At 48.7% G+C, this 26,765-nt stretch overlaps 2 protein-coding genes across 4 annotated transcripts in view; one reads left to right on the top strand and one right to left on the bottom strand.

The window, feature by feature from the left end:
* Nucleotides 1-6,776, top strand: AQP6 (aquaporin 6). Its single transcript, XM_075553294.1, has 5 exons — nt 1-366; nt 1,111-1,269; nt 1,488-1,568; nt 2,207-2,459; nt 6,550-6,776. The coding sequence occupies exons 1-5, from the start codon at nt 4-6 to the stop codon at nt 6,774-6,776; spliced, it is 1,083 nt and encodes a 360-aa protein (XP_075409409.1). The 5' UTR covers nt 1-3.
* A 5,791-nt stretch (nt 6,777-12,567) lies between these two features.
* The window catches only part of RACGAP1 (Rac GTPase activating protein 1), a 40,523-nt gene continuing 26,325 nt past the window's right edge, over nt 12,568-26,765 (bottom strand). For all 3 annotated transcript variants that reach the window (XM_075551716.1, XM_075551717.1, XM_075551715.1), the window contains 12 exons: nt 25,148-25,201; nt 24,399-24,479; nt 22,381-22,498; nt 21,838-21,968; nt 19,189-19,353; nt 17,387-17,482; nt 17,104-17,302; nt 15,822-15,927; nt 15,535-15,667; nt 15,165-15,300; nt 14,159-14,267; nt 12,568-13,669 (listed from right to left, as the gene is read on the bottom strand). In XM_075551716.1, coding sequence (XP_075407831.1) covers nt 13,594-13,669; nt 14,159-14,267; nt 15,165-15,300; nt 15,535-15,667; nt 15,822-15,927; nt 17,104-17,302; nt 17,387-17,482; nt 19,189-19,353; nt 21,838-21,968; nt 22,381-22,498; nt 24,399-24,479; nt 25,148-25,201 — 1,404 coding nt within the window. In that variant the 3' untranslated portion in view covers nt 12,568-13,593. The remainder of the gene's footprint in view (nt 13,670-14,158; nt 14,268-15,164; nt 15,301-15,534; nt 15,668-15,821; nt 15,928-17,103; nt 17,303-17,386; nt 17,483-19,188; nt 19,354-21,837; nt 21,969-22,380; nt 22,499-24,398; nt 24,480-25,147; nt 25,202-26,765) is intronic.

Raw genomic sequence — 26,765 nt, 5'->3', positions numbered from 1 at the left:
AGCATGCTGCTGTGCCGGCTCTGGACGGCCTTCGTCAAGGCGCTGCTGGCTGAGTTCCTGGCCACAGGGCTGTACGTGTTCTTCGGCGTGGGCTCGGTGCTGCACTGGCCCTCGGCACTGCCCTCCGTGCTGCAGGTGGCCATCACCTTCAACCTGGCCACCGCCATGGCTGTGCAGATCACGTGGAAGGCAAGCGGCGCCCACGTCAACCCTGCCGTGACCCTGGCTTTCCTCGTGGGCTCCCACATCTCCCTGCCCCGAGCTGTGGCCTATGTGGCTGCCCAACTGGCAGGGGCCACTGCGGGGGCCGCTCTGCTCTACGGGGTCACGCCCGGAGACATCCGGGGCACCCTGGGGATCAATGTGGTAGGTGGAGAGGGGCAGCCACGGAGGGGGGCATCCCAACAGGCCAGGGCCCAAGGAGAGGATAGCAGCAAAGGATTCACCAGGAGCTACACACCCGCTCTCTGCTGGGCTCTGGGCCCAGAGGAATCCAACACTGGCCCTAGTCCAGGCGGAGAAGGGAGAAGCCAAGCCAATGGGTTGGGTATAGAAGGACCAGGAGCATAGGGGCAGCTCCGGGTGGTGGAAGGGGCCCAGGGGACCATGTTTCTGCTCATGCCTCCCCCACAATCACTGCTTCTGTTTCTTCCCATGTCCCCCACCATCACTGCTCCTCTGTGTCTTCCCATGTCCCCCCATCACTGCTCCTGTTTCTTCTCATGTTCTCTCCAACCCCACGATCACTGCTCCTGTTTCTTCCCATGCACCCCTCACCCATGATCACTTCTCGTTTCTTCCCATGTCCCCTCCCACAGTCACTGCTCCTCTGTTTCTTCCCATGTACCCCCAATTTCCCTCGAGTACCCTGAGGTCTTAAATCCTGCCCGCCCCCTATCATCTCAACACTTCCCCACATCCCTTCCCAGTTTCCCTGAGCCTCCTCTCCTAGACTTGGCAGTGGGACAGGGAGTGGGTTCAGGGCTGCCCTAAGCCCAGCCCTCACAGCTCAAGTGGGAGGTGGGAAGGGGTCTCACAGCAGGTGACACGGACAGGGGTCACTGCCCATGGGCGGAGCCTGCGTGGGCTCCAGAGTGGCCCTCTGCCCAGGTCCGGAACGATATCTCGATGGGCCAGGCGGTGGCCGTGGAGCTGGTCCTGACGCTGCAGTTGGTGCTGTGTGTGTTCGCCTCTACCGACACCCGCCAGTCCTCGGGCTCCCCCGCCGTCATCATAGGCATCTCCGTGGCTCTGGGCCATCTCGTTGGGGTAAGCGATCAAGGAGACACAGTTATTGTGCACACCCTGCCTCCCTCCCTGGGGAAGCTTGCGGGGAGGGGGCCTACAGGACCAGTGGTGTCCCTGAGCCCTGTGCCTTAGGACCTGGCTGCTGATGCCAAGGCGGGGCAGAGGTCTGAGCAGGGCATCAGGACCGTCCCTTCCCAGGCCTGCCTTCAGCCTCCTCTCACCTCCCTTTTGCTCCTCAGATCTACTTCACAGGCTGTTCCATGAATCCCGCCCGCTCCTTCGGGCCCGCGGTTATCATTGGCCAGTTCACCGTGCACTGGGTGAGCTCCCAGCTTCAGGGAAGGGCAAGGGTCAGGGGTGTTAGTCAGCAGACAGAGAGCCACAGCGGGTCTCCACAGCCTTGGGGGGACACCACCACCCCTCACAGACCACCCTAGGGGAGGAAGGTTTCCCTAAACACAGAAGACCAGGAGGCTCAGCTGGGTGGTATGTCCTTTCTCTCCAGCTTCCATAGGCCCCACCCCACCCCCACCCAGGGCTTCTCAGGGACCTGGCAAGGAAAGGGCCAGGACAGGAGCAATAGCCCTGGCCCCGCCCTCAAGTCCTTGGTTGCCTCTTTATTCACTTCCTCCAGTTGGGCCAGTTTCCAAGTTTGGAAAAAGACAGAGGCCAACAGAAATAGACCCACACCAGCAGAGGCAGACTGTCTGTGAGGCAGGGGAGGTGAGGAGCCCCCCTGCCTGGCCTGGCCTGGCCTGGCCCGGCCCCTCGCTCAGTGCAGCAGCCCCTGGCTGTTCCTTTGAAGGCCAGGCCCAGGAGGCCGGCCATGGGGCTCTCAGACTTACATCCTTGTAGATCGCTTAAGGTTTCCTGGGAGATAGGCAGGGGTCCCCGGGACATTCCCAGGGTCCTGACAGCTCACCACTGAGACACCTGTTTCTCTCGCCTGCCTCCTCAGATCTTCTGGGTGGGACCCCTGACGGGGGCGGTCCTGGCTTCACTGATCTACAACTTCATCCTGTTCCCCGACACCAAGACGCTGGCCCAGAGGCTGGCCATCCTCACGGGCACCTTGGAAGTAGACACTGTGGTCGGGGAGGCGCCCCAGAAGAAAAATTCCCAGTCTGATCCAGGGACCACGGAAATGGAGAGCGTGTCTGATGGCATAGGCCTTGGGCCTGGCCCTTGGGCTCCAGAGAGGAGCCTCGGAGGTGAGCAGCAGAAGACGGTGGGCAGAGGGCGATAGACCCCACCCCTGGCACACCATTTCTAGGTGGAGACCCTGGGGCAAACCTATCCAGCCTCCTCCCGGGGCCTCCCATTTCTCAGGGGACAGAGCAGAGGGAGAGAGGAGGGGGTTTGTGGCTGCCTCCCCTGCTCTCTCCCATCTGGACCCCAGAGAGTCCTGGAGGTAGGGGACCAGAGTCCAGCCACCCTCTCTGCTTTGATTGAGGACTGCGGGGGGTGCCTAGGGAGAAGAACCAGAGCCCCTGCCGAAAATCAGAGCCGGAGGCAGCCTTCGGAGCCCCCTCGAGAAGGCTTCTGGGTGTGGTTTGGTGTCATGGGCCCACCGTTCTGAGGATAGGGAGTCACCCTCCCATCACTCCTCCCTCAGCTCTCCAAATGCCCTTGGGAAGAGCTGACCCAGACAGGGGGCTTCAGAGGGGCTGGCAGGAGCAAGGGCGGGCCAGGGGGGTTTGGACCCAGTCGCTCTTCTCAGGTGACTGCCTGCCTCCTCTCCACAGGCCCTTTTACGGGAACATTCCAGAGAAAGGAAGTCTCCATCCTCCCCCTGGACCAGAAAGCTTCTTCCTCAGCCCCAGATTCTCAAGTCAACTGGGATCCCCAAAAAACTGCTGAGTGAGTCCCCAGGGTGCTAAGAACCCTGGGGGTGACTCCGGAAACCAAGACGGCAGGGCCCAGTGTGCTGGGAGGAGACCTGACACAGCTGCTATCAATAAGCCTTGCTCATGATTTGGGGTCTTATCTGGACCTTGGCTCCCCCATCTGTAAAATGGGAACACCCTTCCCTCACTGGGGAACTGCTGTGGAAACCAATGTGTTTGTGGAAGTTAAAATGCTAGAAGCAGCGGGATAAATAAACGATGATGCTTGCTGCTCTTCCTGCAATTATGAGGTGTGGAAACAATTACTGTCTCCAGAGGGGAGGGGAGGAGAAAGGAGATAGGGAGGGGGCACACTGGGGGGTAGGGCAGGGGACTGACCTGGCTTCCCCCTCATTTCATTGGCTTCTTTCCCAGGGGCCCTGCCTTCTCCCCTTTTGGGTCTGACAGAGCTTGGTGGGTGTGGGGCATGGGGGCTGGGGAGGGGATCTGGAAGACAGCAACACGCCAATAAAAGTCAGTTCTTTCCATCTCTATGGCGCCCATCACCATGGCACCCTGAAACGCAGCAGCCCAATCCATAAAAGAGATAGGCCCCTTCCCAGGATGTCTCCCAAGGGGCTGGGGGACAGGGAGGGGGGCAGGTCCCAAAGTCTTCCAAGAGCCAGCCAGCTGGTGACCAGTGCAGTATCAGGGCGTCCCCCCCCCTCCTGCCCCGCCCTCCCCCGGGGGCTGGGCCAGAAGCCATGCTCAGCTTTCTTTATCATTGTCGTTAAAGATGAGCTCCCAGCTCTCCAAGTCGGGCCCACTCCCCCACTCATCCATCTTCACAGCCTGCCAGAGGCTGGGGTTTGCGTGCCCTTTTCCAAGTGGAGGGGGGGCGGCGTTTGTGCGCGCGCGCGCGCGCGTGTGTGTGTGTGTGTGTGTGTGTGCGTGCGCGCGCTTAGGTGCATGGAAGATCTGATTGACACATTGAAGGTCGCCCAGCTCCGTCCGAGCTGAGCCACAGCCACCTCAGGTCTCCCCAGCTCCCCGCAGAGAAAGCTCCAGGGGTCGGACCCCCTGCAGCTGGCAATAGGAAAGGAGCCCCCCCCCCCAGTGGAGAGCCTGCGGGGCGTGGGGGTGGGGTAAGGGGGAGAGGGTGCCTCCAACTCCTTGACAAATTAGCCAGAGCTGGGCACGCGCACGGGGTGCTCAATACAAGTGTGATGAATGAATGAGCAGCACTGCAGAGAGGCTGGGGAGGGCGAGGACAAGAAGGTGGTCATTGATCAAGAGGAGGAAAGTTCAGGAGGTGCTGGTTCCCAAGAACAGCAGCCAGTGCCGCCAGGGAGGGGCGCCATCGCCCTCCCCCCACACCCTCCCAATAGGTCACGTGGCTTCTGCCCCAGGAAATGTGAAGCCCTGAGGCCCAGAGTGACTGCCCAGGGAGCAGTGACTTCCCTTCCTATAGCTGTTTGTCCCTGTGCAGCCAAAAGGGCCCTGTCCCGGGGAAAGGAGGGATGGGGTCATCTCAAGAGCGCTAAGGTCCACTGCAGGAAGGAGTGACCCAAGGCAGCTGCTTGGGCTGGTTTCCTAGGACAATCGGCCTTCTGTGAGCAGAGGGAAGGGCTGCCCTGGGAGGAGCCTCAGGAAGAGGGCTTCATCCTTCATCCTTCTCCTCCTCCTCTTCCTCCTCCTGGGCTTCACAGCACCTGGGGGTGAGGGCAGGACAGAGACCCAACTGGGCCAACCCTGGGTGCCAGCCCTGCCACCCCTTTGCCGGGGGAAGTTTTTAATTAACAGTGTGTAATCTGATCTGGGCCTTCTCCCCGCTGGGCACTGCCTTCAATCAGCGGAGCCATCTGCAATTGCAATTCATAATTCTCCAGAAAAGGAGGGGGGCTCAGGCCGGGTGCCCTGGTGATTAATACAATTAGCCTTTTATGTTGATGATTGTCTTAGCAGGAGCAGATGAGGCCAAGTGCTTGGGGCCTGGGCTCTGGCTTCCCAGTTGGCTGGCATGTAGCCCCTCTCCGCCCCACACCCGTTTCCTTTAACCTGCTACCCCCAGGCAGGAGGAGGTCAGACCTGCTTTCCCAGGGCCAGATGGGAGAGAGCAAGGTCAAGACCAGGAGCTAGAGACCCTCACTTCCCAAAGGCGATCACATGGACCCAAAGGATCCTGTGCACCCACAATAGAGAGACAACAGGAGCCTAAGGTGAGTTACAAGGGTCGGAGGAGCTTAAATGCAGGCTCACACGTGTGTGTATGAGCTGTGTGAACTTGAGCGAGTTAGTCTAGCGGTCTGAGCTTCACATGCCTCACTGGAGTGTGGGGCGATGCACGCACACTCCCCATGGGCTTGTGCGCTACCATCAGTGGCATCACTGAGGTAGACTGCCATCCCTCTGCCAAGGAGGCAGCTGCCCCCCTGCCGCTTCCAATGAGGCTCAGGCTATTACTAAAGAAGTGATCCCATCCTTCCTAGGGTTGGGGGGATTGGGGTCCTAGAGGAAAAGAGGCGCTAAGGCCCAGACACAAAGAAAGGGGGGCTTCTCAGAACACAGGAAGCGGGGCACTGCAGGAGTAATAACAGTAGGGAGACATTCGGGAAATGAGGGCAGGGGTGGAGGACGAGGAGAGAGGATCAGGACTTCCAGGACTCGGAGGTGGCTGGCTTTCCCAGGAAGCTGAAGCCCTTAGCAGAACTGAAGGTTTTCAGAGGTAGCACTGAACAGAAGCACTGACATCATCCAGGGACTAGTGAGGCCAGGTGGTCTCCAACAAGCTGTTGGGGGTGGGAGTGGGGGGTTTAATGGGTGGCAGATTCACTCTTTGTAGTGATTCTACAGTGCTGTCCCTTCACAACCTGGAGCGGTTCCTGACCATTTGGGGGACAGGCTGCGAAAGAAAAGAGGTCCATTATCAAGAGAGACTTTGCCCTACAGTGAAGGAACACCAGGCCCCAGCAATGCTGGAGAAGGCAGGCAGGCAGGGAGGCAGGCAGGGAGGAGGGAGGAGGGAGAAAAGAAGTTAAGGGCTAACCAAAATGAAGCTTTGGCCACTCTGGGCAGCTGTGGCAGGGGGTTAGCAAAGCCAAGATGTGTAATCACCTCTCAGGGAGAGGCCACACAGAGCATGAATCCTCTCCCCCTCCCCCCGCCCCCTGCTGCAGAGGGGAGGCAAGGAGGGTGGGGGCGGAAGAGGCAGGGCATTAATGAACAGGCTGCAGGGAAAGCTTCAGAGCTCAGAGCAACTAGAAACAGCTACTGGCAGTCAGAATGGGAAAGGGCAGAGCCCGAGGCAGGGACCTACCCCGGTGGGCAGATGGAACAAGGCCCAGACTGGCAGGCCGGAGCCCAGCCTGGGTCAGAGAAGAGCCAGGATAGCAGTCAGGAGGCTTCAGCTCTAGAACAGGCTGGGCTCCTCGACCCCCAAGATTCCGGGTCCTCTGACTATCTCGCTCACCCTTAGGGGACAGTTCAGATGTCACCACCACCCGAGGGGAGGCTCCCGATGATGCCTCCTGGGAGCTCCCACGGCACGCTGCGCCCGTCCCAGTCCTGGCGCTGAGCTCCGGACTTCACTCTGAGCACTTCTCTCCACCACAGCCCGTGACCCAGCCAACTTCTGGGGACAGAAGCTTCCTTAACTTCTACCTGTCCCACGAGTTAACGCCTTCCTTTGTCCCCAAGCCATGACCTTCTACCTGCAAGGGAGAACTCGCTGGTGTCTCTGGTGAATCAATGGGACAAAGCAAGGCTCTCAACTCTCCCAGCTGCCTGCCCAGAGGGACCGTCTGCCACCTGTCTTCTGTGGTATTCCAGCAAGCACCCTGACTGCTTCACTCCTAGTCTGTCATTCAGAACCGATACCTGACCTGTTAGCGGAGCACCACTGATTCACAAGACTTTGTCCTTCTTTGCATCAGAGGTTCACAGGTCACGGCCCTTGGAGGCAAGCCTGGGGCCAGTTTCGGGCCCATTGCATACATGGCTTGGGCAGAGCGTTGGTCTGAGCCTTGGTTCCCTGCTCTGCCTGCATTGCAGTTTCCCCAGGACCTGCAGGCGGGGGTGCATGTGGCACAGGGACTCCCTGACCCCGCAGGCTCTGGGACGGCCACATCTGGTCCAGCCCACAGTCTCTCTGATATGGGCAGCAGATACTCTGGGTGTTGATTCGCAGACACACACACCCCACTGCTTTCTGAGACAGGCACCGCGTTATGTTTGAGACGCCACTGACTTGATGCCCCGATTCTCAGATGCTAAGAAGTAGGCAGCAGCATCCTCGGAGCCACAACTCCATGGATCGTGTCTGGCTCTTCTGGGCCTTGCGGTTTTCTGCCTCAGGCAGCGTGCAGCTTTTCTATCGCACACTGGTCACTTGTCACGGACAATGGCTGGCTTCCTTTTCTGACAGGTTCCCGCCTCACACAGGTCCTCGCTTCTGCAGGCTAGGTTGCATTTTTTTTTCTTCTCCAAAGTGTTTCTTACAATCAATCAAATGACCTTCACATCTGAAGACTTTCTGGATTGAATTTTCACACTGGGAGCTCTCCAGTCTTCTTACAACCGGAGGGGATCCCGTGGCCCTGAGTGCTCTCCACGTCCGGTTTGCAGCAACGCCTGCTTCCGAGTGTCCAGGTCACCCCTCCCCTCCCGGTGATGCACACCTCCTGACCCCTGAGTCAGGAATATAGCCTACTGGTGGGAGGGCCATCCGGGGGGGGGGGGGAACCCCGCTTCCTCTCCTCATGGAAGCAAAACAAAAAGCACAACCTGGCCAGGTTTGGGGGAGGGATTTGGGAGATAACGGCCTGGCCCTCTAGTATCCAACCACTTCCCAGCCCACCAGGCTATCATCCGTCCGTCCGAGCCTGCAGGCAGTGTCACGAGAAGATGCAGCGATTAGTCATTTCCTCCTAATCGGGCTAAGAGAGCTCCTCCGTTAAACTGCGGACTGCAGGCAGTTCCCGGTCAAGCAAAGCAGCTGGAAAAGGCTTAGCCCTTTAATGCCAGCAGCTGCATCTCCACAGTGCGGCTGCTCGGCTGAGGGGCTGGACTCTGTCCAGAAGCATGAGGCGTTTAGCCCCAGTCAATGTGTATTAGCCTGGGAGGAGAGAGCAGTCAGCTCTGGGGAAGAGGGGAGGAGGTTCATTTAAGCACCTCCACCCCTAGGCTTTGCTTTTCCCTAAGGAAGAAAATTCCCAGCCCCTTTGCTCCCCTAACCTCTGAAGGAACTGTGGCGCTCAGAGGCAGTAAACCACTTCCCTGTGGCAGGCGCGACTCCGTCCTCAACACTCGCCTACGGAAAGATGCACTTGTTTAAGTTTTGACAACAAAAAGGCTGGCCACTAACCTACCACCAGTCATCCTCCTCTTCCATGAGCTGACTCCTCCCTGCCCCCCACCCCACCCAAGGGCTAAAGCAGCGTTCTTCTGATGGCTGGTGGAGAGTGCTAAGCTCCGGGGTTGGTGAGGGGAAGGCTGCACAGCCCTCGGAGAGCGCTGGCATGGAGCGGACTGCTGAAGAGAGATCACTCAAAGACTTCTTACTCAGAGCCAGATGGCGAGCATGAGACAGGGCGAGAGCTAATGCCACTCAGGGGGAAAGCCAATAAACTAATCCGCTGACACGTTTCTAGGAGCAGGCTGATGGCCTTGGCTCAGACTCGTCTGTTCTTGGCTTTGGGCTTCGGTGCACTCAGGATGCACACGGGCGGCCCAAGAACACACTGGAACCGCCTGGGACGTACACACACAAGAAAACAGCCCAGGCCCACCAAGTCTCCACAGGACAACCCGGGCCATTCAGAAACCCTGTCCCAAATGCCTTCCCCAGCCGGCTGGGCCTCCCTGCTCTTTCTGGATCATCTGTTGAGGGAATGATTTCAATTAGTAGTTGCTCCTGGAGGAGGGAAATACTGACTTTCTTAGCCCACGGAATGTAAACTGTTGACTGAGTCTGATAAACGGACGAAGATTCCGTGGTGTGTAGCAGAGCTCAAGTAAAGCAGATCACTCACTTGCTTACTGCCAGTTCTAGATGCCCTTCCTCCCCTTCAGAGCGGTGCCTAAGGACACCTCCGCCAGCACTGTGGCAGCCGTGCTCTAGGCAGGATGGGCCGTGCAGTAGTGGGGAGAACTCGTGACTTGTAAATAGTCCTCTCTCTCTCAACAACTTTATTCACTTTGTAGCTGGTCACTGCAAAAGAACAACGATCCTTTCTTGTGTGGGATTCAAACAACGCTGGCTCAAGGCTGTGTACCAGGTAGCATTTAGATACCTAATGACGCATTAACGGCGAAGACACTGGGGATAGCAAAGCACTGGGGTTGAGCTTCAAGACTAGGAGCTGTAATTCCCAGGTTTGAATCCTAGCTAAGCGACCTACCCTACCTGGGTGTGGGAGCTGGAGTCGAATCACTCATCTGAAATAACATCATTTCCCCCCAAACAGCTCACGTGAGTGTGGTAAGATCAAATAAGATGATAAATGAAGACAACACACATTGAAAATCACCTGTTACACTGCCTCAAGGCTTTGATTCCTAATTCCGTCTGAAATGACGAAAGACATTACCAGGCAAGCGCTTCACAAGCAGCCTGTGTCTGTTTACATGGTGTCCAATTTTGCGGGCTGGGGGCGGAATGCTGTCGAAGAACAATGCGCCTAAAGGCAAGCCGGCTGGCGGCGAGGAGGGAAAAATCCAGGGAGATGAAAGGGAAGTGCCTGCACAGCAGCCCGAGGGGCCCAGGGCTGCAGAAGACAAAGCTCCCCACAAGGTCATTCCTGGCAATGTCAAGCTGCCTTCTGTCTGACTTCATGAACAGAAACCATCAACAAACACAGCTCTGAGAACCAGTATAAATGGCACTAGTTAGGGACTTCTGGCCTGGCTCCTTCACTATTTACAAAATATGCATTACAGGGATTTAAAAGAAAAAAGTCTGAGGTTGTGACCATTTTCCACACCCTGTTTACATTGAAAGCACAGGACAAGCATGCCTCAGCTCTGCCCGCTGCCAAGCGTTTCGCAACAGTGGCTGAAATCCAAGTCTTCCCCCAGTCTGTCATGGGAAAATGGACGGTGGGAGCAGAGGCTGAACTTTAGTCGGCCTTCTCTTCAGATGGAGACTCCCACGACTGCTCCGACTGATTAAGGAAACCAGGCACAGCAGAGGGTCTTGCAAGTGCTCTCTTCCACAGAAAATGCTATGGCCCATCGGCATACGCAAGGGTGCCCTGGTGGCACCGTGGGTCAAGCATCTGGCCTGTTAACTTGGAGAAAGATAAGGCATTCTCCCCTCATAAAGATGTATGGTGTAGAAGTCCCATGAGCCAGCTCTCCTCTGTTCTACAGGGTTACTGTTAGAATCAATTTGAAGACAGTGTTGTTCCTTTTTTAATGTGTATGTGTGCACATCCAAGGGACTTGAAAAAGCTCTTGGAAAAAGTCATTTTCCCATGAACTTTTGAAGGTCCCATCATGTGAGATAAAGTATATATGTATACACACACACACACACACACACACACAAAATCTGAAGCTTGCCACCTTAAAAAGCAAAACAAGAAGCCTACTATCTGTTCCTCCACATTCTTAGGCAGTTCGACAACCTAAGCACACATCTAAGGATATAAACCCGTGATCTGAAATGTAAACCCACCTAATGCACAAGTTAAAAAAAAATACACAACCCCTTTTAATGCCACGAATAGGTTCATAGTTAAAAATATGCCTAAACTCAATTACCTTTTTACCTAAGATACAAAAATCTCACAGCCACTTCCTAAAGATATACTCTGCTCGCTCTCCTCTCTCTCTGCAAGCAATGAATTCTGCTTCCTGGGGAAGGGAAGAGATCGCTAAACACCTAACAATAAACACAAGTTGTTGCTGCTGAATCAAACCATGAAATGCTCGCTCAGTCATGTAAATAAACCTCAAACTCGAGTCTTCCACAGATTTGATGGAGAACAAGAAAGGCAAATGCAATGGAAAGATCCAGGTTATCAGCAACTGCTATAGGAGAGTTAAAACATGGTATCGATGTGGGGGCAGAGGCAGTATCCACAAGGGTCAGGAGCTGGTGGGGTGACAGTCACTCCAAATCCCTGGACCCCTTTCCACAGATTTCATGTCAGGGAAGCAAAATTTAATCAAGACAGCCCCGCAAAAGTCAAGCTGTTCCACATGAAGTACCATTAGAGAAGCTGAAGGCAGGTACATATTTCCCTTAGCTAATCTCAGAAGCGTTTTCAGGGCTAAGGTCTCTTGGTCTAGCCCCAAAGCTGCGCAAACGTCTGCCAGCATTTGGCACACAGGACCTTCTCCTGTTTTCCTTAACAGGCCATCAGTTCCTACACAGGGTAGGCTTGCCCTCACTAGCGTGACACATCCATTTACTTCCTCTGCATTAGTGACTTCAAATGCACCTTGGAGACATGCTACAGAAGAGCGAGTGTGGCGCCAGTCCAACACTAGGCTTACAAAGACATGAGAGGGCATCTGGACAGTTTTTAAAAGACCCCAAAACCCAAGGAGGCAGTGTGTGTGTGTGTGTGTGTGTGTGTGTGTGTGTAGGGGGGGTTGGGGGAGGGCAGGGAGTGGTGAGGGGAGATGGGACCCATTTGCTGTCCATTTGCTGAGGCAGCTGGGACCTGCTGTGAGAGCTGCCACCTCCTGGGAAAAAAGCCAATAGGTTGCCTCTGCTCCACAGTTACATATTAAGCCTGCAACTGTTTATGTTCAATCTCAAGATACATTCTGTTCACCAGCTTCAGAGTTGCAAGTGCAGGTGCCCTCCGTTAATTATCCCAGCTCTCTCCAGAGTCGCTTCCAGTAGTGAAGGATCTTCCAGGAGGGCTTCAGATTGGTCCGGTCCACAGCCCTGCTGAGAATGTCCCTTCCTACCCGATACACTGAATCAAAAGTTACGTTTTAACAACATCCCCAGGTGAGATTTCTGTGTACACAAGAATATAGATTCTCAGGCATTCATATTCCCGTTCCAAGTGGTCAGCTAGCCAGAGTTAATTTTTCATCAATCTGTACCATTTGAGTTCCAAGACTTGTTTAAGAAGTTTGCCTTCACTTGTTCGAACAAGACGGTGGGTCATAAGACAAAGCTGTCCTCCCCTTTAGATCATGAAAGAGACTGAATAAGATATGAAACCGACAGTCTCTCTGGGTGGTAATAAGGTTGGGTGGGTGCAACCAAACCCAACTCATTGCCACCAAGTCAGTTCCAACTCATGGGGACTCTACAGGAGGAGCAGAATGGTCCCCTCGGGTTCCAGAGGTGTAAATTACACAGGAGCCGACCGCCACAGCTTTCTCCCGAGGAGGAGCTGCTAGGTTTGAACTGCTGGCCTTGCCAGCCAAAGGATGAGAGAGTGATTTACTTGAAACACCTGATGAAGGAAAACATTTTCTAAAAGGCATAGGTAGGTTACTTCTCAAGACAAGGAAAACAACCTCACACTCATTTTGAAAAAGCTATTTATTTTCTCTCCAAATATGTGTTTTACAGACAAAAGTCAATAATGGGTCAGAAACGTTTTATAGAAGAGATCATCTTTACAGACATCATGGGACTAAGCAGCAGCTCACATTGATAGACATGTCTGTGGCTGTGTGCCGGGGGAAGAATTCCAAAACCAAAGTGCACGACAGGGCGGCTGTGGCTTTCCGTGCCACCTTCCCTTACAGCCTACTTTTCATGGTTGGTTGAGATGCCACAATGACCTTGGAAAGTAGAGCTCCACTGGACAAGGTAAGGGTGAAGTGGGGTCAAGCATTGGAATGAATTCAAATTTAGAACAAACTAGATTCAACCTCAACCAAACCCAATGTCCAGTCTGAGACTTATCAGAAATAAATACAAGTTTTAGTATCACATTTACAAGGCCTGTGGCTATTAAAACTACTAAAAGCTAAATTAAAGCCAAGCAGACTACCATCAACAGTTCCAGCCTGGCCCTTTTTGTGAAGCCTCCACTCAAAGTGAGAGAAGGGGAACTGGTGAGTCCTAAGAGAGAGCTGTCCTTCATCCTCTGTCCAACCCTTTCTTTCTACTGCCCTCCCTCCGCCCACCCTGAGACAACAAATCTCTTTACCAAAGAGGTCGGGTTTGTGTCAGAGTCTCGTGGAAATTAGTTCGAAATGACATTCCATGAGCAGCAATTGACTTTAAGCCAAAAGACATTTCCCACCACCCCTCTGGCCCCTCCAGTTAGAATCACAATGAATCCCACACTACCCCTCTCACGCCTGCAGATATCTTCCACCTAAAAGCTTGAAGCAACCAGCATAGGTGTTGATATGTTCCTTGAGGAGGAGAGGGAGCTATATATAGTTTGAATAAAACCCCCATGCACAATTAAACTTGATTAAAAGCTCGGCGAATGCTAAAAGTAGTAATAAGTATAGGAGGCTGCAGAGCAGAGAGTACAGGTGCACCCTGTCTTGCAGTCAGTAAACACTGCGGACGTCACAGGCAGACACGACTTCACTTAAGCATTGGAGAAGCAAAGAAGTTGCCTTGTCGTCCAAGATTGGTGGCAGACTTGCTTTTGGTCCCGAATCTACAGAAAAAGAGCATGAAGTGGACAAGTGCTCTATATAAACTGGTGAGCAGTCAACAGCAATTACAACATGGCATGCTACAGCCAACCGGAAGAAGAAACTCACATGTTCTGCTATGTGGAAGGGTCACTTGAAATGAAGAAGGGGAAATCGTAAAGACCTTTTAGATCAGAGGCTCTCAATCTGTGGGTCGCAACCCCCTTGGAGGTCAAACGACCCTTTCACAGGAGTCGCCTGATTCACAATAGTAGCAAAATTACAGTGATGAAACAGCAACAGAAACAATGTTATGGTTGGTGGGGGGGGGGGGTCACCACCACACAAGGAACTGTATTAAAGAGTCACGGCATTAGGAAGGTGGAGAACCAGTTTTAGGTTGGTTTTTTTTTAAAGGATCCTTAAGGTTCTAGGTTGCCTTTTCCAGTGTGGTTTCTAGCTAAGATCTATACCAATATCTCTTTCAGGAAGTGTCCAGGGCTTGTCCATACCTGGGAGTGCTCTTGGTGAGGGTGGAGCGCACTCTCTGTGACAGGGAGCTAGAGGAAGGTGTCTTGAGGAGCTGGTGCTCAGGAGTGGTCACAGGCCCCAGGAAACTCACTGCAATGAAAATTTACAAATATATTTAGAAGCAAAAAGGAGAAGAAATATATTTAGCAGGGAAGCAGGAAATGTAGCCAGCTTTAAGCTGGGTCCCTGTGAGGCACCCAGAGGTCATGCAGAGACCCCAGAGCATTTCTGTGTCATCGTTATAACAGATCAGGACAATATTTGAACCACACAGGCCACGCAGCAACAAAGAGTTGAGATGTAGCCATCAGCTAAATATGCTCCAGGTCACCCTCCAACCAATACAAAGTGACATCCCAATATTTGATTTTTACCTGTGCTAGAATAAACAATATGCTCCTCAGAAAAATAAGTTTCAACAATGAACGAATGAACAGGCTTTTAATTTAGTGCCACTGAGGCTAAAATGAAAACAACCTGGTCGTGCATTACTGATGGTAACATCAACTGGCAAAAGCCTTGGGGGGAAAAAAAAAATCAAGCGACAATAAAAATATTCAAGTCCTTTCTAATTCAGCCATTCACTTTTAGAAGTTAATTATTAAGGGGAAAATAACTATATACATATAATGTTGACCACAGCATTATTTATATAAAAAAGGGGGCTAATAGTAAATTAAATTCCAGCTTGCAGCCATAAAAATGCTAACATATAGTAACAAAGAAAACATTCTCAAAATATACTAAGTGAAACAAAAACAAATTGTATCTAAACTATTATGACATTTGTATAATATCACATAGGCAAAAAGAAGAGAACTTGGAAGGGAAAAGTCAAAAATTTCCTTTATGTTAGGACTTTGCAAAAAATTCATTTTTTCAATCAAAGAATATGAATTTCAAACAGTCCTAACAAAGGCAGGTCATGGGCTCGTGCCTGAAACTAGAGGGGGCGTTCGTAACCTATGAAGCATCCCAAGGCCTTACCTTTAACGTCTGGTGTCTGTGGGGTCGAGAAGGCATTTGAGTTTTCAATGACGTGCATGGGATCGATGTTCTCTTGCTCTACCATCATGAACTGACTCCAATATTCCAGTGGCAGTGCAAGCAGGCGCTCTATCACCTGAAAGTCACCAGATTTATTAGCTTATCTTCCAAGGCTCAGCTCAGGCTTATTTCCCAGCATTCCCTCCACATGATCCCATCGACAGATAAATCTTAGCCCCAACTTACCTTACTACTTGGGGGCTTTAAAAAATGTGTGGGAACGTTCCAATAAATTTTAATTTCATTATTCCAAGAGTTTTTTGAAGCCCCTTTGAATGCAAACCACATATATTCATTCACCCTTGCTTACCTTGGGTTGACGCTTGATGTCCTGTAACATTGTCACTGGGTCTGGGTTGGGCACAGCATGGGCAACTATTGTAGGGCCGAAGACTTTAGCCAGATTGGCAATATCCATTTTAGTGGTTGGGCTCTGAGCCACTCTAAGCAAAGAGCATTAAATTAGAAGGCTCCTCTCCGGCTTAAATATTTCTACAAGAAAGTCAGTCTCTCATACTTCCACCTGACACCCAGTCCACCACGCTCTTCTCCTTAGAAAATTCTCTACTCCCAGAAACAACTTTCTGCTGCACTTACCTCTGCAAGTGAATCATGAGGAAAGCTAATGTGTCCCTGTTGGCTTGGGGCAGTTCACTCACAGCCTGGTACATGGCAGCCACGCTGTTGTCCTCATCTGTGATTTCTGTAAATGAAAAGAAAGCACCAACAGGCCTAGACTGCTTTCCCTTAACAGCAGGCTTCCAGCTATCGACCACAAAGCTTCATCTATACAGTAAGCTTCTGAAACGCCTGATTAGGTTCATGTCTGCATCAGACCCTTCTTTCATTAACACGCAGGACACTGGCCAACAACTCAATATTAGAAGTCAGAACTTAAAAAAAACAAAAAAAAACCCCAGCTCTGCAGCTAGGAAGCAGCAAGACACAACACATGTGTTTGGAAGCAACATACAACTGCAATGACGATTATCCAGAAGGTATTCATTCATTTGAAAAACGCATGTGAGGGCCTACTGTGTACCAAGCATTATTCTAAGTGCTGGGAATAAAGCAAAATTAACCCAGTCTGCCTCATGGAACACACATTCTGCTGGAAGAATGAGTGAAAACTAGAAAATAAATGCCTCTCAGATGGTGCTACGTATGAAAAGGGAACCAGGTGGCCAGGAGAGGTGTTTTAAGGCCACGATTCTTGGGGAGACATGTGAAAAGTAAAGCAGAAGACCACACAAGTCTCTACGCGCACCCCTGGGTGCGCGGTAGGGCAGGCCTGCCAAGTTCTAGGAGCTGCAGTCTTATAGTACAACTGGAGAGGGAGGAAGAAGGGAAGGCTGTGGACTGAAATTATGTTGGTACTGTCACCAGGAACAGCTTCACGGAGGGTCTTTCGGGTCACCATATAAAACATGCCTCCTACTCTGAAGTGACGAGAAGCCACTGGGGGATACTAAGGAGAGAAGGAACGTTATCTAATTTAAAAGGATGGCGCCAGAGCGTCTTTGTGAGGAACATATTGTAGAGGGCTATACTCAAAAGTCAGAAATGAGTTAGCAGGTTCTTACAATACGTTGGTGTGAGCCAGTAAAAGTGGTAGAAAGTATGACAAAGCAAATTTGAAGATACACATTAGAAGACTGCTGACAAGATTTATCAATGGGTTAGAAATGGGGTGTGAAGAAAAGGAGCAGAGGATGCAGCTAAATTCAGAACTTGAGAATTCACCAAACAAACAAACAACCACAAAACTTCATGAGAAATCCGTTTAGATGAAGAGAAGCAGCAGGGGAACAATGTATATAGTTTCGGGCATGGTACTAAGCACAGTACAGTGCCCATGGGCCTTGCACTCCACCATTACCGGCTGCTTCCATAAAGGTCTTGTTTAGCCGAAAGGTCAGCAGGGGTTCTTTGAGGTTGCGCAGGAAGTCTTTCAGGAGGCTGCAGATGGCATGGATGTCGTCCACTTTGCTGAGGAGGGGGACACTTTTCACCCGCAGGAATTTCTCTTTCAGCTCTTTAACGGTCCGGTCACAGCCGGAGATCCTGTACAGACCTGTCTGTTATCAAGAGGACATTTTCATTTAAGAACCTCCGAATTATGAACACAAACAATAGATCCTCCTCCTGGAGCTGATTCTTACCTCAGTCAGTCCTCTCTGCTCAATCTCATTTATGCAATGGACAACAATGGAAGGGATCATTGGAGAAGTCTGGGACACAAAATCTGCCAGCATTCCCTGAGAGGGGAAGAATTTAGAAGTATTATTAATACCACTTATACCAACTAAGCCCTCAAGATTGGGTTATTTATTCCTGAAAATCGAAAAACTCCGCTAAAAGTTCGACAAAGTAGCCCCCATGGCACCGTGGGTTAGGTGCCAGGCTGTTAACCACCAGCTGAACCACAGAAGCTCCTCAGGAGAAAGAGCGGTCTGCGCTTGTCCATAGTTACATCTCAAAAACCCCGAGTCAGACTGCCAACTCTGTGACACTGGGTTCTTCTCTAAAGGAGACGATGAGGACATGTAAAGAAACCAATCTCTAGACAAGGGGTCCTCAAACTTTTTAAATGGGGAGCTAGTTCACTGTCCCTCAGACCCGTTGGAGGGCCAGACTATAGTTTAAAAAAACGAAACAAACTATGAACAAATTCCTATGCACACTGCACATATCTTATTTTGAAGTAAAAAACAAAACGGGGCAAAACCACCTGGAGGGTCAGATCAATGTCCTCATCGGGCTGCATGTGGCCTGCGGGCCATAGTTTGAGGACACCTGCTCTAGACTAATGTGAGGGCTAGGACATCATGGATGTAGTTAAACGCCCATTCTCAAAGCATGTACAAGAGAGCTTCCAAAGTTCACAGTAAGATGGAATTAAAAGATAATGGCATTTCCCCACCATCTTTCTGAAGCTCCCGTTGAATAACAGAGACTCTCAAATTGTTCTCTCTCCACACCAGGTCTGATTGGTGGTCACACATACCACCCGTGCATGAGCAAGCACCAAGACCACCAGCTACAACTCTACCTCCCTTCTCGAGAAAAAGCAGCAGCAAAGAGCAAGTAATAAATAGTGAGATTACAGGTATCACCTTTAATACAACTGGTTTATTACTCTAAAAAAGGAAACTTTTCACTTTAGTTATTTTAGTAAGAAAAATTATTTAACACACTTCACAGTTGATCACGAAACAAACCAACCTATAGGGGAGAACGTCATGGTACAGGAAAGTTCATTTTACACACACACGATGAAGATTGGGGGAAAGAATGTATTTTTTATTATTGTTTTTTGCTGAGGGTTGGTGTCAGCAGTCATTTTATTTTGAATATTACTAATGTAATTTGTGAGACAAAATAGTTCTTAAAGGAGTTAAATGATTTTCAGGAATAACCAACCTAATCTTTAAAGCTAAGTATAGAATATCTTTAACATTTAAAAAAAAGGAATATTCACAGGTGAAATTATATGGTGATTGGACTCTGTGCCACAATAATACACTAGTCGAGGTTGGGAGAAAGATGGGTATCAAGATTGGGCTGGAGTTAGTACTTGTTGAAGTTGGGTGACAGGGACCAGCAGTTAATTACACTTTTCACTGCATTTCTGTATATGCTTTGAATTTCCTTAAAGAGAGTACGATGGGACAGTAAAGGAAGGGAGGGTGAGGAGTTTGGAACTGTTATTAAACAGAGAAAAAATCCAGACAGAACCCAGTGCGTTAAGCCTCGGCCTACTAACTATAAGGTCAATGACTCAAACACATCCGCTGCTCTGTGGGAGAAAAAGCTGAGGCCGTCTGCTCCAGTAAAGCTTTAGCCCTGGCAACCAGAGGGCACATTTATTTCTACGCTGTCTCACAGGGGCCTACACGTTGAAATCGACTCCTTTGAGAGCCTAAAGAAGCCACAGCAGGAGGAGGGCTCCTCCAAGTCCTACCTCTCCGATCTTGACAGGTGTTCCCATCAGGGTAGGAATGCAGGGAAGGGGACAGCGGTCCCGACATTCTGGATGAGACACCACTCGACAGTCTCGACACTTCAGGGATAACTTGCCAAATTTTATCCGCTTTCCACAGGGAACACAAGATTCTGGTTTGATAACCTAAGGATAAAACAGGGCCAAAGGAAGAGAGTGGTGGGAATTTACCATGGTCACTGCCTTACAACTGTCATTCCGATGACTCCGCAAGATGATTCTGATGGAAGTTGAATACCTCAACTGCTTGAATTTTTATTGTCATTGCCTTTCCTCATTAGTACCAGCATCAGTGGCCGAGCAATAGAGATGAAGCCATTCACAACTATCGAGCACATGCACAGTTCAGTTGTAGTAAGAGTTCCACACTGTCCAACTTTCTGTTTTGTCTCCTGACTGACCTCATTGTTGCACAGCATCACGGGTTCACAATTTGAACAGTAAGCTGCGAAATCACGTGTCTGCGAGTGAACATCTGTGAAGGATAGCGTCAGCAAACCTCACCCAGCAACCCTGTGTGCACTGCATATTAGGGACAGTAAGGTGTTTAAAAAGTAAAGGAGGGGCCATGTCCAAGTGTAGTTTGCCACAACGCAACTACACCATTTTCTTCATTTAAGATAAAAAAATGGATGCACAAAGAGATTTAATAGCATGCCTAAAATCCTCCAATTAGAAGGCAGCAGTGTAGGGTAGTAAAACTTCCCAACAAGGACTCAGGAAAGCTGGATATTAAATCTGCTGCTCACTTTCATAGGACTCAGACAAGCCAGGATGCTGGTTGATACACTCAGCCCTGTCAGGTTTTGATGAGGAAATCGATTGATACAGAGTGAAAACATTTAAAGAATCTAAGAGGCTGTGTTCTAGCATAAAAATTTAAGCATGAATCACTAAAAAGCACAAATTCTTCTGAAATATTGCTTTTTAAAATATTATTCATAGAGTAAAAGATAGAAACTTACTGTCACCTGCAGTTACCCTTGGAAAATGAACTAGGACAGGGAGAAAAATGTTTTCCACATCTACCTTTATAACACTAGATTACTTAAATGTGTTCCTAATGTATATTGCTTTTGTTATTAAAAATTTTTAGTGATCAATGATTCACGAGGGTGGGATGGGGTGAGGGGGTGGGCAAGGGGTAAAAAGAGGAGCTGATACCAAGGGCTCAAGTAGAAAGAAAATATTTCGGAAATGTTGATGGCAACATATGTACAAGTGTGCTAAATACAACTGAATAATGGATTGTTTTAAGAATACCCCAATATGATTGATAAATAAACAAAAATTAAAAATAAAATTTAAAAAATTGTGTCCAAAAGAAAAAGGAGCCAAAGGAGGTTGTGTTAACAAACCCAAGGTCAAGGGAACAACAAGTGATCCAAATCCATGGTGAGGAGGGTGTAGGAGGCCTGGTAGGGCGTGATCAAGGGTAATATAACCGAGAGGAATTACTGTAACCCAAATGAAGGCTGAGCATGATAGTGGGACAAGAGGAAAGTAAAAGGAAAGAGAGGAAAGAGGTAGGTCGCAAAGGGCATTTATAGAGGTCTAAATAAAGGCATGTACATATGTAAATATATTTATATGAAGGTGGGAAAATAGATTTATGTGCATATATTTATAGGTTTAGTATTAAGGTAGCAGATGGACATTGGGCCTCCACTCAAACACTCCCTCAATGCAAGAATACTTTGCTCTATTAAACAGGCATTCCATGATGCTCACCTTCCCGACACAATTGCTGAAGACAATGCCGGTACATAAGCAAATGTGGTGAAGAAAGCTGATGGAGCCCGGCTATCAAATGATATAGCATCTGGGATCTTAAAGGCTTGAAGGTAAACAAGCAGCCATCTAGCTCAGAAGCAACAAAGCCCACATGGAAGAAGCACACCAGCCTGTGATCACAAGGTGCCGAAGGGATCACAGAACAAAAAATCATTTATCATTGTGAATGAAGGGGAGTGCGGAGTCGGGACCCAAAGCCCATCTGTAGGCAACTGGACATCCCCTTACGGAAAGGTCATGGGGAGGAGACAAGCCAGTCAGGGTGCAGGGTAGCAATGATGAAACATACAACTTTCCTCTAGTTCCTAAATGCTTCCTCCCCATCCACTATCATGATCCCAATTCTACCTTACAAATCTGGCTAGACCAGAGATGTACACTGGTACATATAGGAACTGGAAACACAGGGAATCCATGACGGATGATCCCTTCAGGACCAGTGGTAAGAGTGGCGATACCGGAAGGGTGGAGGAAAGGTGGGTGTAGAGAGGAGGAACTGATTACAAGGATCTACATATAACCTCCTCCCTGGGGGGTGGACAAAAGAAAAGTGGGTGAAGGGAGATGCTGGATAGTGTAAGATATGACAAAATAATAATTTATAAATTATCAAAGGTCCATGAGGGAGGGAGAGCATGGAGGAAGGGGGAAAATGAGGAGCTGATGCCAGGGACTTACATGGAGAGCAAATATTTTGAGAATGATGAGGGTAACAAATGTACAAATGTACTTTGTACAATGGATTGTAATAAGAGTTGTATGAGCCCCCCATAAAATGATTAAAAACAGAAGTGAAAAGAGCCTTCCTAGATTTACCGTCTTGGAGACAAAGTCATGCAAGCGCATTCCTCCATTACTCTGGGGAGTGCTGGCACTGTCTGTCTCGGTTCTGGGCTCCGGCGGCCGGCTGCTCAGGGTGGAGTCACTATTCCAAGGTTGTAAAGCACCTAAAAATCAAGGAGCCTTAAGCTTTGTGACTCAAGCATTGGGTTCCTTCTGAATCCTAACCCATATTTTAATCAATAGATAGCAATGTTTGTATGACCATAACCAAAGGTAAGTAACAATAACCATGCAAAAAAAACAAAACAAAAACCTAGGAGTTTCATAATACGTTACTACATAAGTAAAGCCAAAGATATCAATTCCAAGGTAAAGCATGACACAAATAGTTCTCAGGTCCTTACTAAACAGGTGAAAGAAGCTACTTAACATGTGAGAGAAACTAATATATACGATACCCGGATCCTTCTTTATTTCTTCCCTCCCCTCCCCTCCCCCATCCTTCTTTCTAAGAAACCAATTCTCCCAAATTTCACCAATTGTTGTACACAAGCAATTAACACAAAGCCAACAGACCTGTTTTCCTTCGGCTCCTGGTCCAATAGGGCACAGTCTCAATAGTAGACACAGCTTCAATAGGCCCACCATCATTGGGAACAGTTACTGTAGTCTTTGCAACTATGGAGTCATTCCCCTGAAACAAAAGTAGCCACAAAGGGCAAGCAAACATCAAGAATCAAATGTCTTCCTCCATTACCAGGTATGTTGGAATGGTCAGGACTTAGGACGTACAGGGATAATTTTTATTTAAACGATTGCCAAAAATTCATATAAACCTTTATTAAACAAATGATCACAATGTGATGCTATTGTTTCTCAGCATAGCCTTCATCTAGATCTATACACTTCTGAATGCAGTGTTTCCACATCCCTAATTCTTCCCAGAAGAATTCTGTGCTTTTCAAAATGGCAGTTGTGGCATCCTTGGAGGCGGACTCAAATCTCCTAGGACAGTCCTTGCTGAGTTCTAGTGAGTTAGTATGGCCCTTCTAGTCATAATTCCTTATGTGACATATAACAGTTCTGGGCTTGACACATCTGTGGCTGTGCTCCCATTTCGGAGGGCATTCTCTACTACACTAGTGGCCAAGATCGCAGTGGGATAAAACTCCGCCTTAGCTCAGGGTGCCACTTAACACACCATCCTTTCTTTTCCTTGAATGGGGACTATGCACTGGTGCCCCACACAGCTCTAACACACATCACCTCACCTCTATTTCCTGACTGAGCTGTGGGAGAAGCAAGAGGATCTGCTGTGACTTTGGGGCATTTTTTGGTTTCTGGCTCTGGACTCCGCCCGCATTTCGCTTGCCTCCACCCGAGTTTCAGATTTGGGATTGCAGAACACTCCCACCCCACGTGAGCTGTTGCCTTAGTTTCCTGTTGCTGTAGGATGCTCCAACAAATTGCAAACTCCAGGGGTGTAAGGGACTACACACACTTAAGGGAGCGGGGAGGGGCCGCGGATAGAGCCAAATGCCATCTCCGAAGAGTTGGATGTTTGGGACATCTTTCACCTCGAGCTCTTTGGGACTAAGCAGGTATTACCTTTCCTTAAAGAACTTATTTCCGAGGGAGGGAGGGTGGAAGGGGGAACTCATTACCAGGATCTACATACAACCTCCTCCCTGGGGACAGACAAAAGCCGGTGAAGGGAGACGTTGGACAGTATAAACTATGACAAAATAATAATTTATAAATTATCAAGGGTTCACGGGACGGGGGTTGCAGTGAGGGAGGGGAAAAAATGAGGAGCTGGTGCCAGGGGTTTCGTGGAGAGCAAATGTTTTGAGAATGATGAGGGCAATGAATGTACAAATGTGCTTTACACAATGGATGTCTGTACGGATTGTGATAAGAGTTGTAAGTGCCCCTAATAAAATGATTAAAAAAAGAAATTATTTCCATACTACTCTCAAAGAATGAAAAAAAGTGCATTGTTGTGATGGAAAAACAAATCCCCCTTTCTCACCAATGCAATTCATTTGCCTAAAACTTCTTCCTAATAAGCCTCTAAACAGCCTTTTGAGAAAATAATATCTAAGTTTCCCTTTGGTAGTTCCCCAAAGCAGTTGCCATAACCTTGTTAGCTGACGTCTCTGCCTTGACTTGAACTGGCCCAGCAGATCCCTCAGAAGCCAGTGTTTCATGGGACCTTTTGGTTTCCTTTCCTTCAGGCACCTTACCGAGCCTAAGTCAAGTGTATTACTTAGAGAACTTGCCTACCGGCACCCACTGATTGCAGAGGCATGTTTAACAAGGTTTTGCTTGAAATAAACTGTGCAAGTATGAGCCAGAACTCTGGTAGCAGTACTTTCTGTCTTGCCCTTCGTACATACAAACAACCTAAGAACCAAACATAAAGCCAACAGATGTTTACATGGTCAGAGTAATTTCATGCGTTATAAATGAAGAGCATACTACTACATAGAAAACTCTCCCCAAAGAGCTCTCCCAAAAGAACACTGTGAGGCCACTAATCTCAGCTGTGTGCAACAACAGACTTCTCTCCCCAGATGTCTGACTCGTCTCACCTGGTCTACAGTGGAACCAATGGAACGAGTTTTCTTTACAGGTCCAGGTGGGCCGTCAACAAACTGTCGGCTATTAGAGCGCTAGAAAGGGGACACAAGCAATGATTTTAGTGCCAAGTAGAAGACATGAAGAACCTAAGACAAAATTATCCCACCAGGCAATTGAGTATGCAAGTCCCAGTGACCGGGACAAGAGCAATGTGCTCTCTTCTATATTGCCTATTTCCGTAGAAAGTTTAAGTTATGCCAACCCAAAAATGCCCCCAGTGCCCAAAAGAAATGAAGCAGCAAATGTAGATGACAGCACTAGAGAAGCAGAGCTGTCATCCTACCTAAGGACATGAAGTCTTTGGAAACACATTGTGCACCCTCAACATGCACACAGATCTCTGTAGATCCCGTTATGCACACATTTCATCTGAAGCTTACATTAGAGCACAAAAGTCTTGCATAAAAATTCCTATGACAACACAAAACAAACTTAAATATATCCTTTCTGGTGTAAGGATGAATTGAGATGCAGCGCAGACCAGTAAAATAGGGCAGACTCCTTTCTAGGACCCTGTATCAAGTTACTACCTCAATCTTCCCACCAATATCTACCCACCACGCATTAATGGATTAATTCATGACATTATGTCAAACAATAATAGCTAAAACAACACGTCAGGAACATGGTATCCCAGCAACATTTCCAGAGAAAATGCTTTTATTGTTACTTTGTAAATAAATGATCAAAACCAACCTACCCTTTTTTGTCTTTTCTTCAGTTTGAAAGTCTTCACCAAAGAAGAATCCCAATCCTGTTGACAATTACATCGTATTAATTTCTCTCTTTGTCTAAACTTGTCCTGAATGTTGTATAAATTTACAAGTAACTTCTTTCAAGGCTTCTTGAGTCAGGTTACCTAACTTACAATTTGGGGGAAGTGGGGACAGATCTCAAATGTTGTAGCTATAAAGCTTTAGAAAGTTAACATGCTTTCTTTCAAAAATTGAAGCTATTATAATAGAATCATGAATCAATACTACAGAGGCAAGGAAAGGTTAAAGAATCATCTTGTGCCGTGATTAGATCTAGTGCCTGGTCCCTTATTTCTGGTTATTTTTGCAATTAGCTTTAGAACTTACAGAATGTTAGGTGTGATTCCTGCCCTCAAGGGACTGCTACTATCTAATAAAATGGTCTGTGCAATGTTACCACATAAACAGTTCTATTTTAAAGTTTTATGTCTCTCAACCATTCCGCTTCTCTAGGCCCTGAAAAACCGATGTTCACTACTGAAGAATTGTCTTGCCGCTGCAAATGGGAACCAGAAAAGAATAGCCTTTATCATCACATATTCAATAGCCTACCATACGTCTTAGCTAGAGCTAAACAGAAGGAAAAAAGAAAAGAAATCAAAGGTATCCATATTGACAAAGAAGACGCAAAACTCTATTTGCAAATGATATGATTCTACATCTTAAAAACCCCAAAGAGTCAACAAGAAAACTGTTGGAACTGATCGAAAGACCCAGCAACACTGCACAGTATCAGATCAACATACAAAAGTCAATCAGATTCCTGTATAATAAAGAGCTCTGAGCCAATCCACACAGAAGGCCACATGGTCGGCCCCACTATGAGATACAACATCCCTCACTGACCCATACATAACCCTACAGGGAACAACACTGGAGACACAGTGTAGGAATTCCACCCCATCTGATCCCACCACACCGAGGCAAAACACTAAGAACATGCAACAGAACAGCAAGGGGAACAGAGCAACGACGTCCCCCAGGGAATACCCCATCAGACTCAACTGGAAAAGGTCAACAAACAATCCTTGAACTAACTACAAGCTTTTCCTTTTTGTTGTTGTTGTGTTGTGTGTTTTTGTTATTGTGGTTTTTTTGTCATTGGCTTTTTGTTGTTTTGTTTTTTTCTTTTGTTGCTTGGTTTTGCTCTGTCATGTTTTTGTGCATGTTATTATCTCCGCAGGTCTGTCTAAATAAGATAGGCTGGATGAACAATCTGGAGGAGAAAACAATGGGACTGACAGTTGGGGACGGGGGCATGGGAGAGGGGAAGGGGGGTAAAGGATGTGGTGTTAACAAACCCAGGGACAAGGGAACAAGTGATCCAAATCCATGGTGAGGAGGGTGTAGGAGGCCTGGTTGGACGTGGTCAAGGGTAATGTAACTGAGAGGAAGTACTAAAACCCAAATGAAGGCTGAGCATGATATTGGGACAAGAGGAAAGTCAAAGGAAAAAGAGGAAAGAGCTAGGAGGCAAAGGGCATTGATAGAGGTCTAAATACTGGCATGTACATATGAGGATGGGGAAATAGATCTATGTGCATATATTTATAGGTTTATAAG

The sequence above is a fragment of the Tenrec ecaudatus genome, chromosome 6, assembly GCF_050624435.1.
Source record: "Tenrec ecaudatus isolate mTenEca1 chromosome 6, mTenEca1.hap1, whole genome shotgun sequence".
NCBI lineage: Eukaryota > Metazoa > Chordata > Mammalia > Afrosoricida > Tenrecidae > Tenrec > Tenrec ecaudatus.
This window is presented reverse-complemented; position numbering and strand designations above follow the sequence as displayed.

What these genes read in the sequence shown, in the direction of transcription:
- AQP6 (XM_075553294.1), top strand. Translation starts at nt 4, where the DNA reads ATGCTGCTGTGCCGGCTCTGGACGGCCTTCGTCAAGGCGCTGCTGGCT. An exon ending in GCACCCTGGGGATCAATGTG is followed by an intron (nt 367 to 1,110) that starts GTAGGTGGAGAG and finishes CCCTCTGCCCAG; the next exon opens with GTCCGGAACGATATCTCGAT. An exon ending in CTCTGGGCCATCTCGTTGGG is followed by an intron (nt 1,270 to 1,487) that starts GTAAGCGATCAA and finishes TTTGCTCCTCAG; the next exon opens with ATCTACTTCACAGGCTGTTC.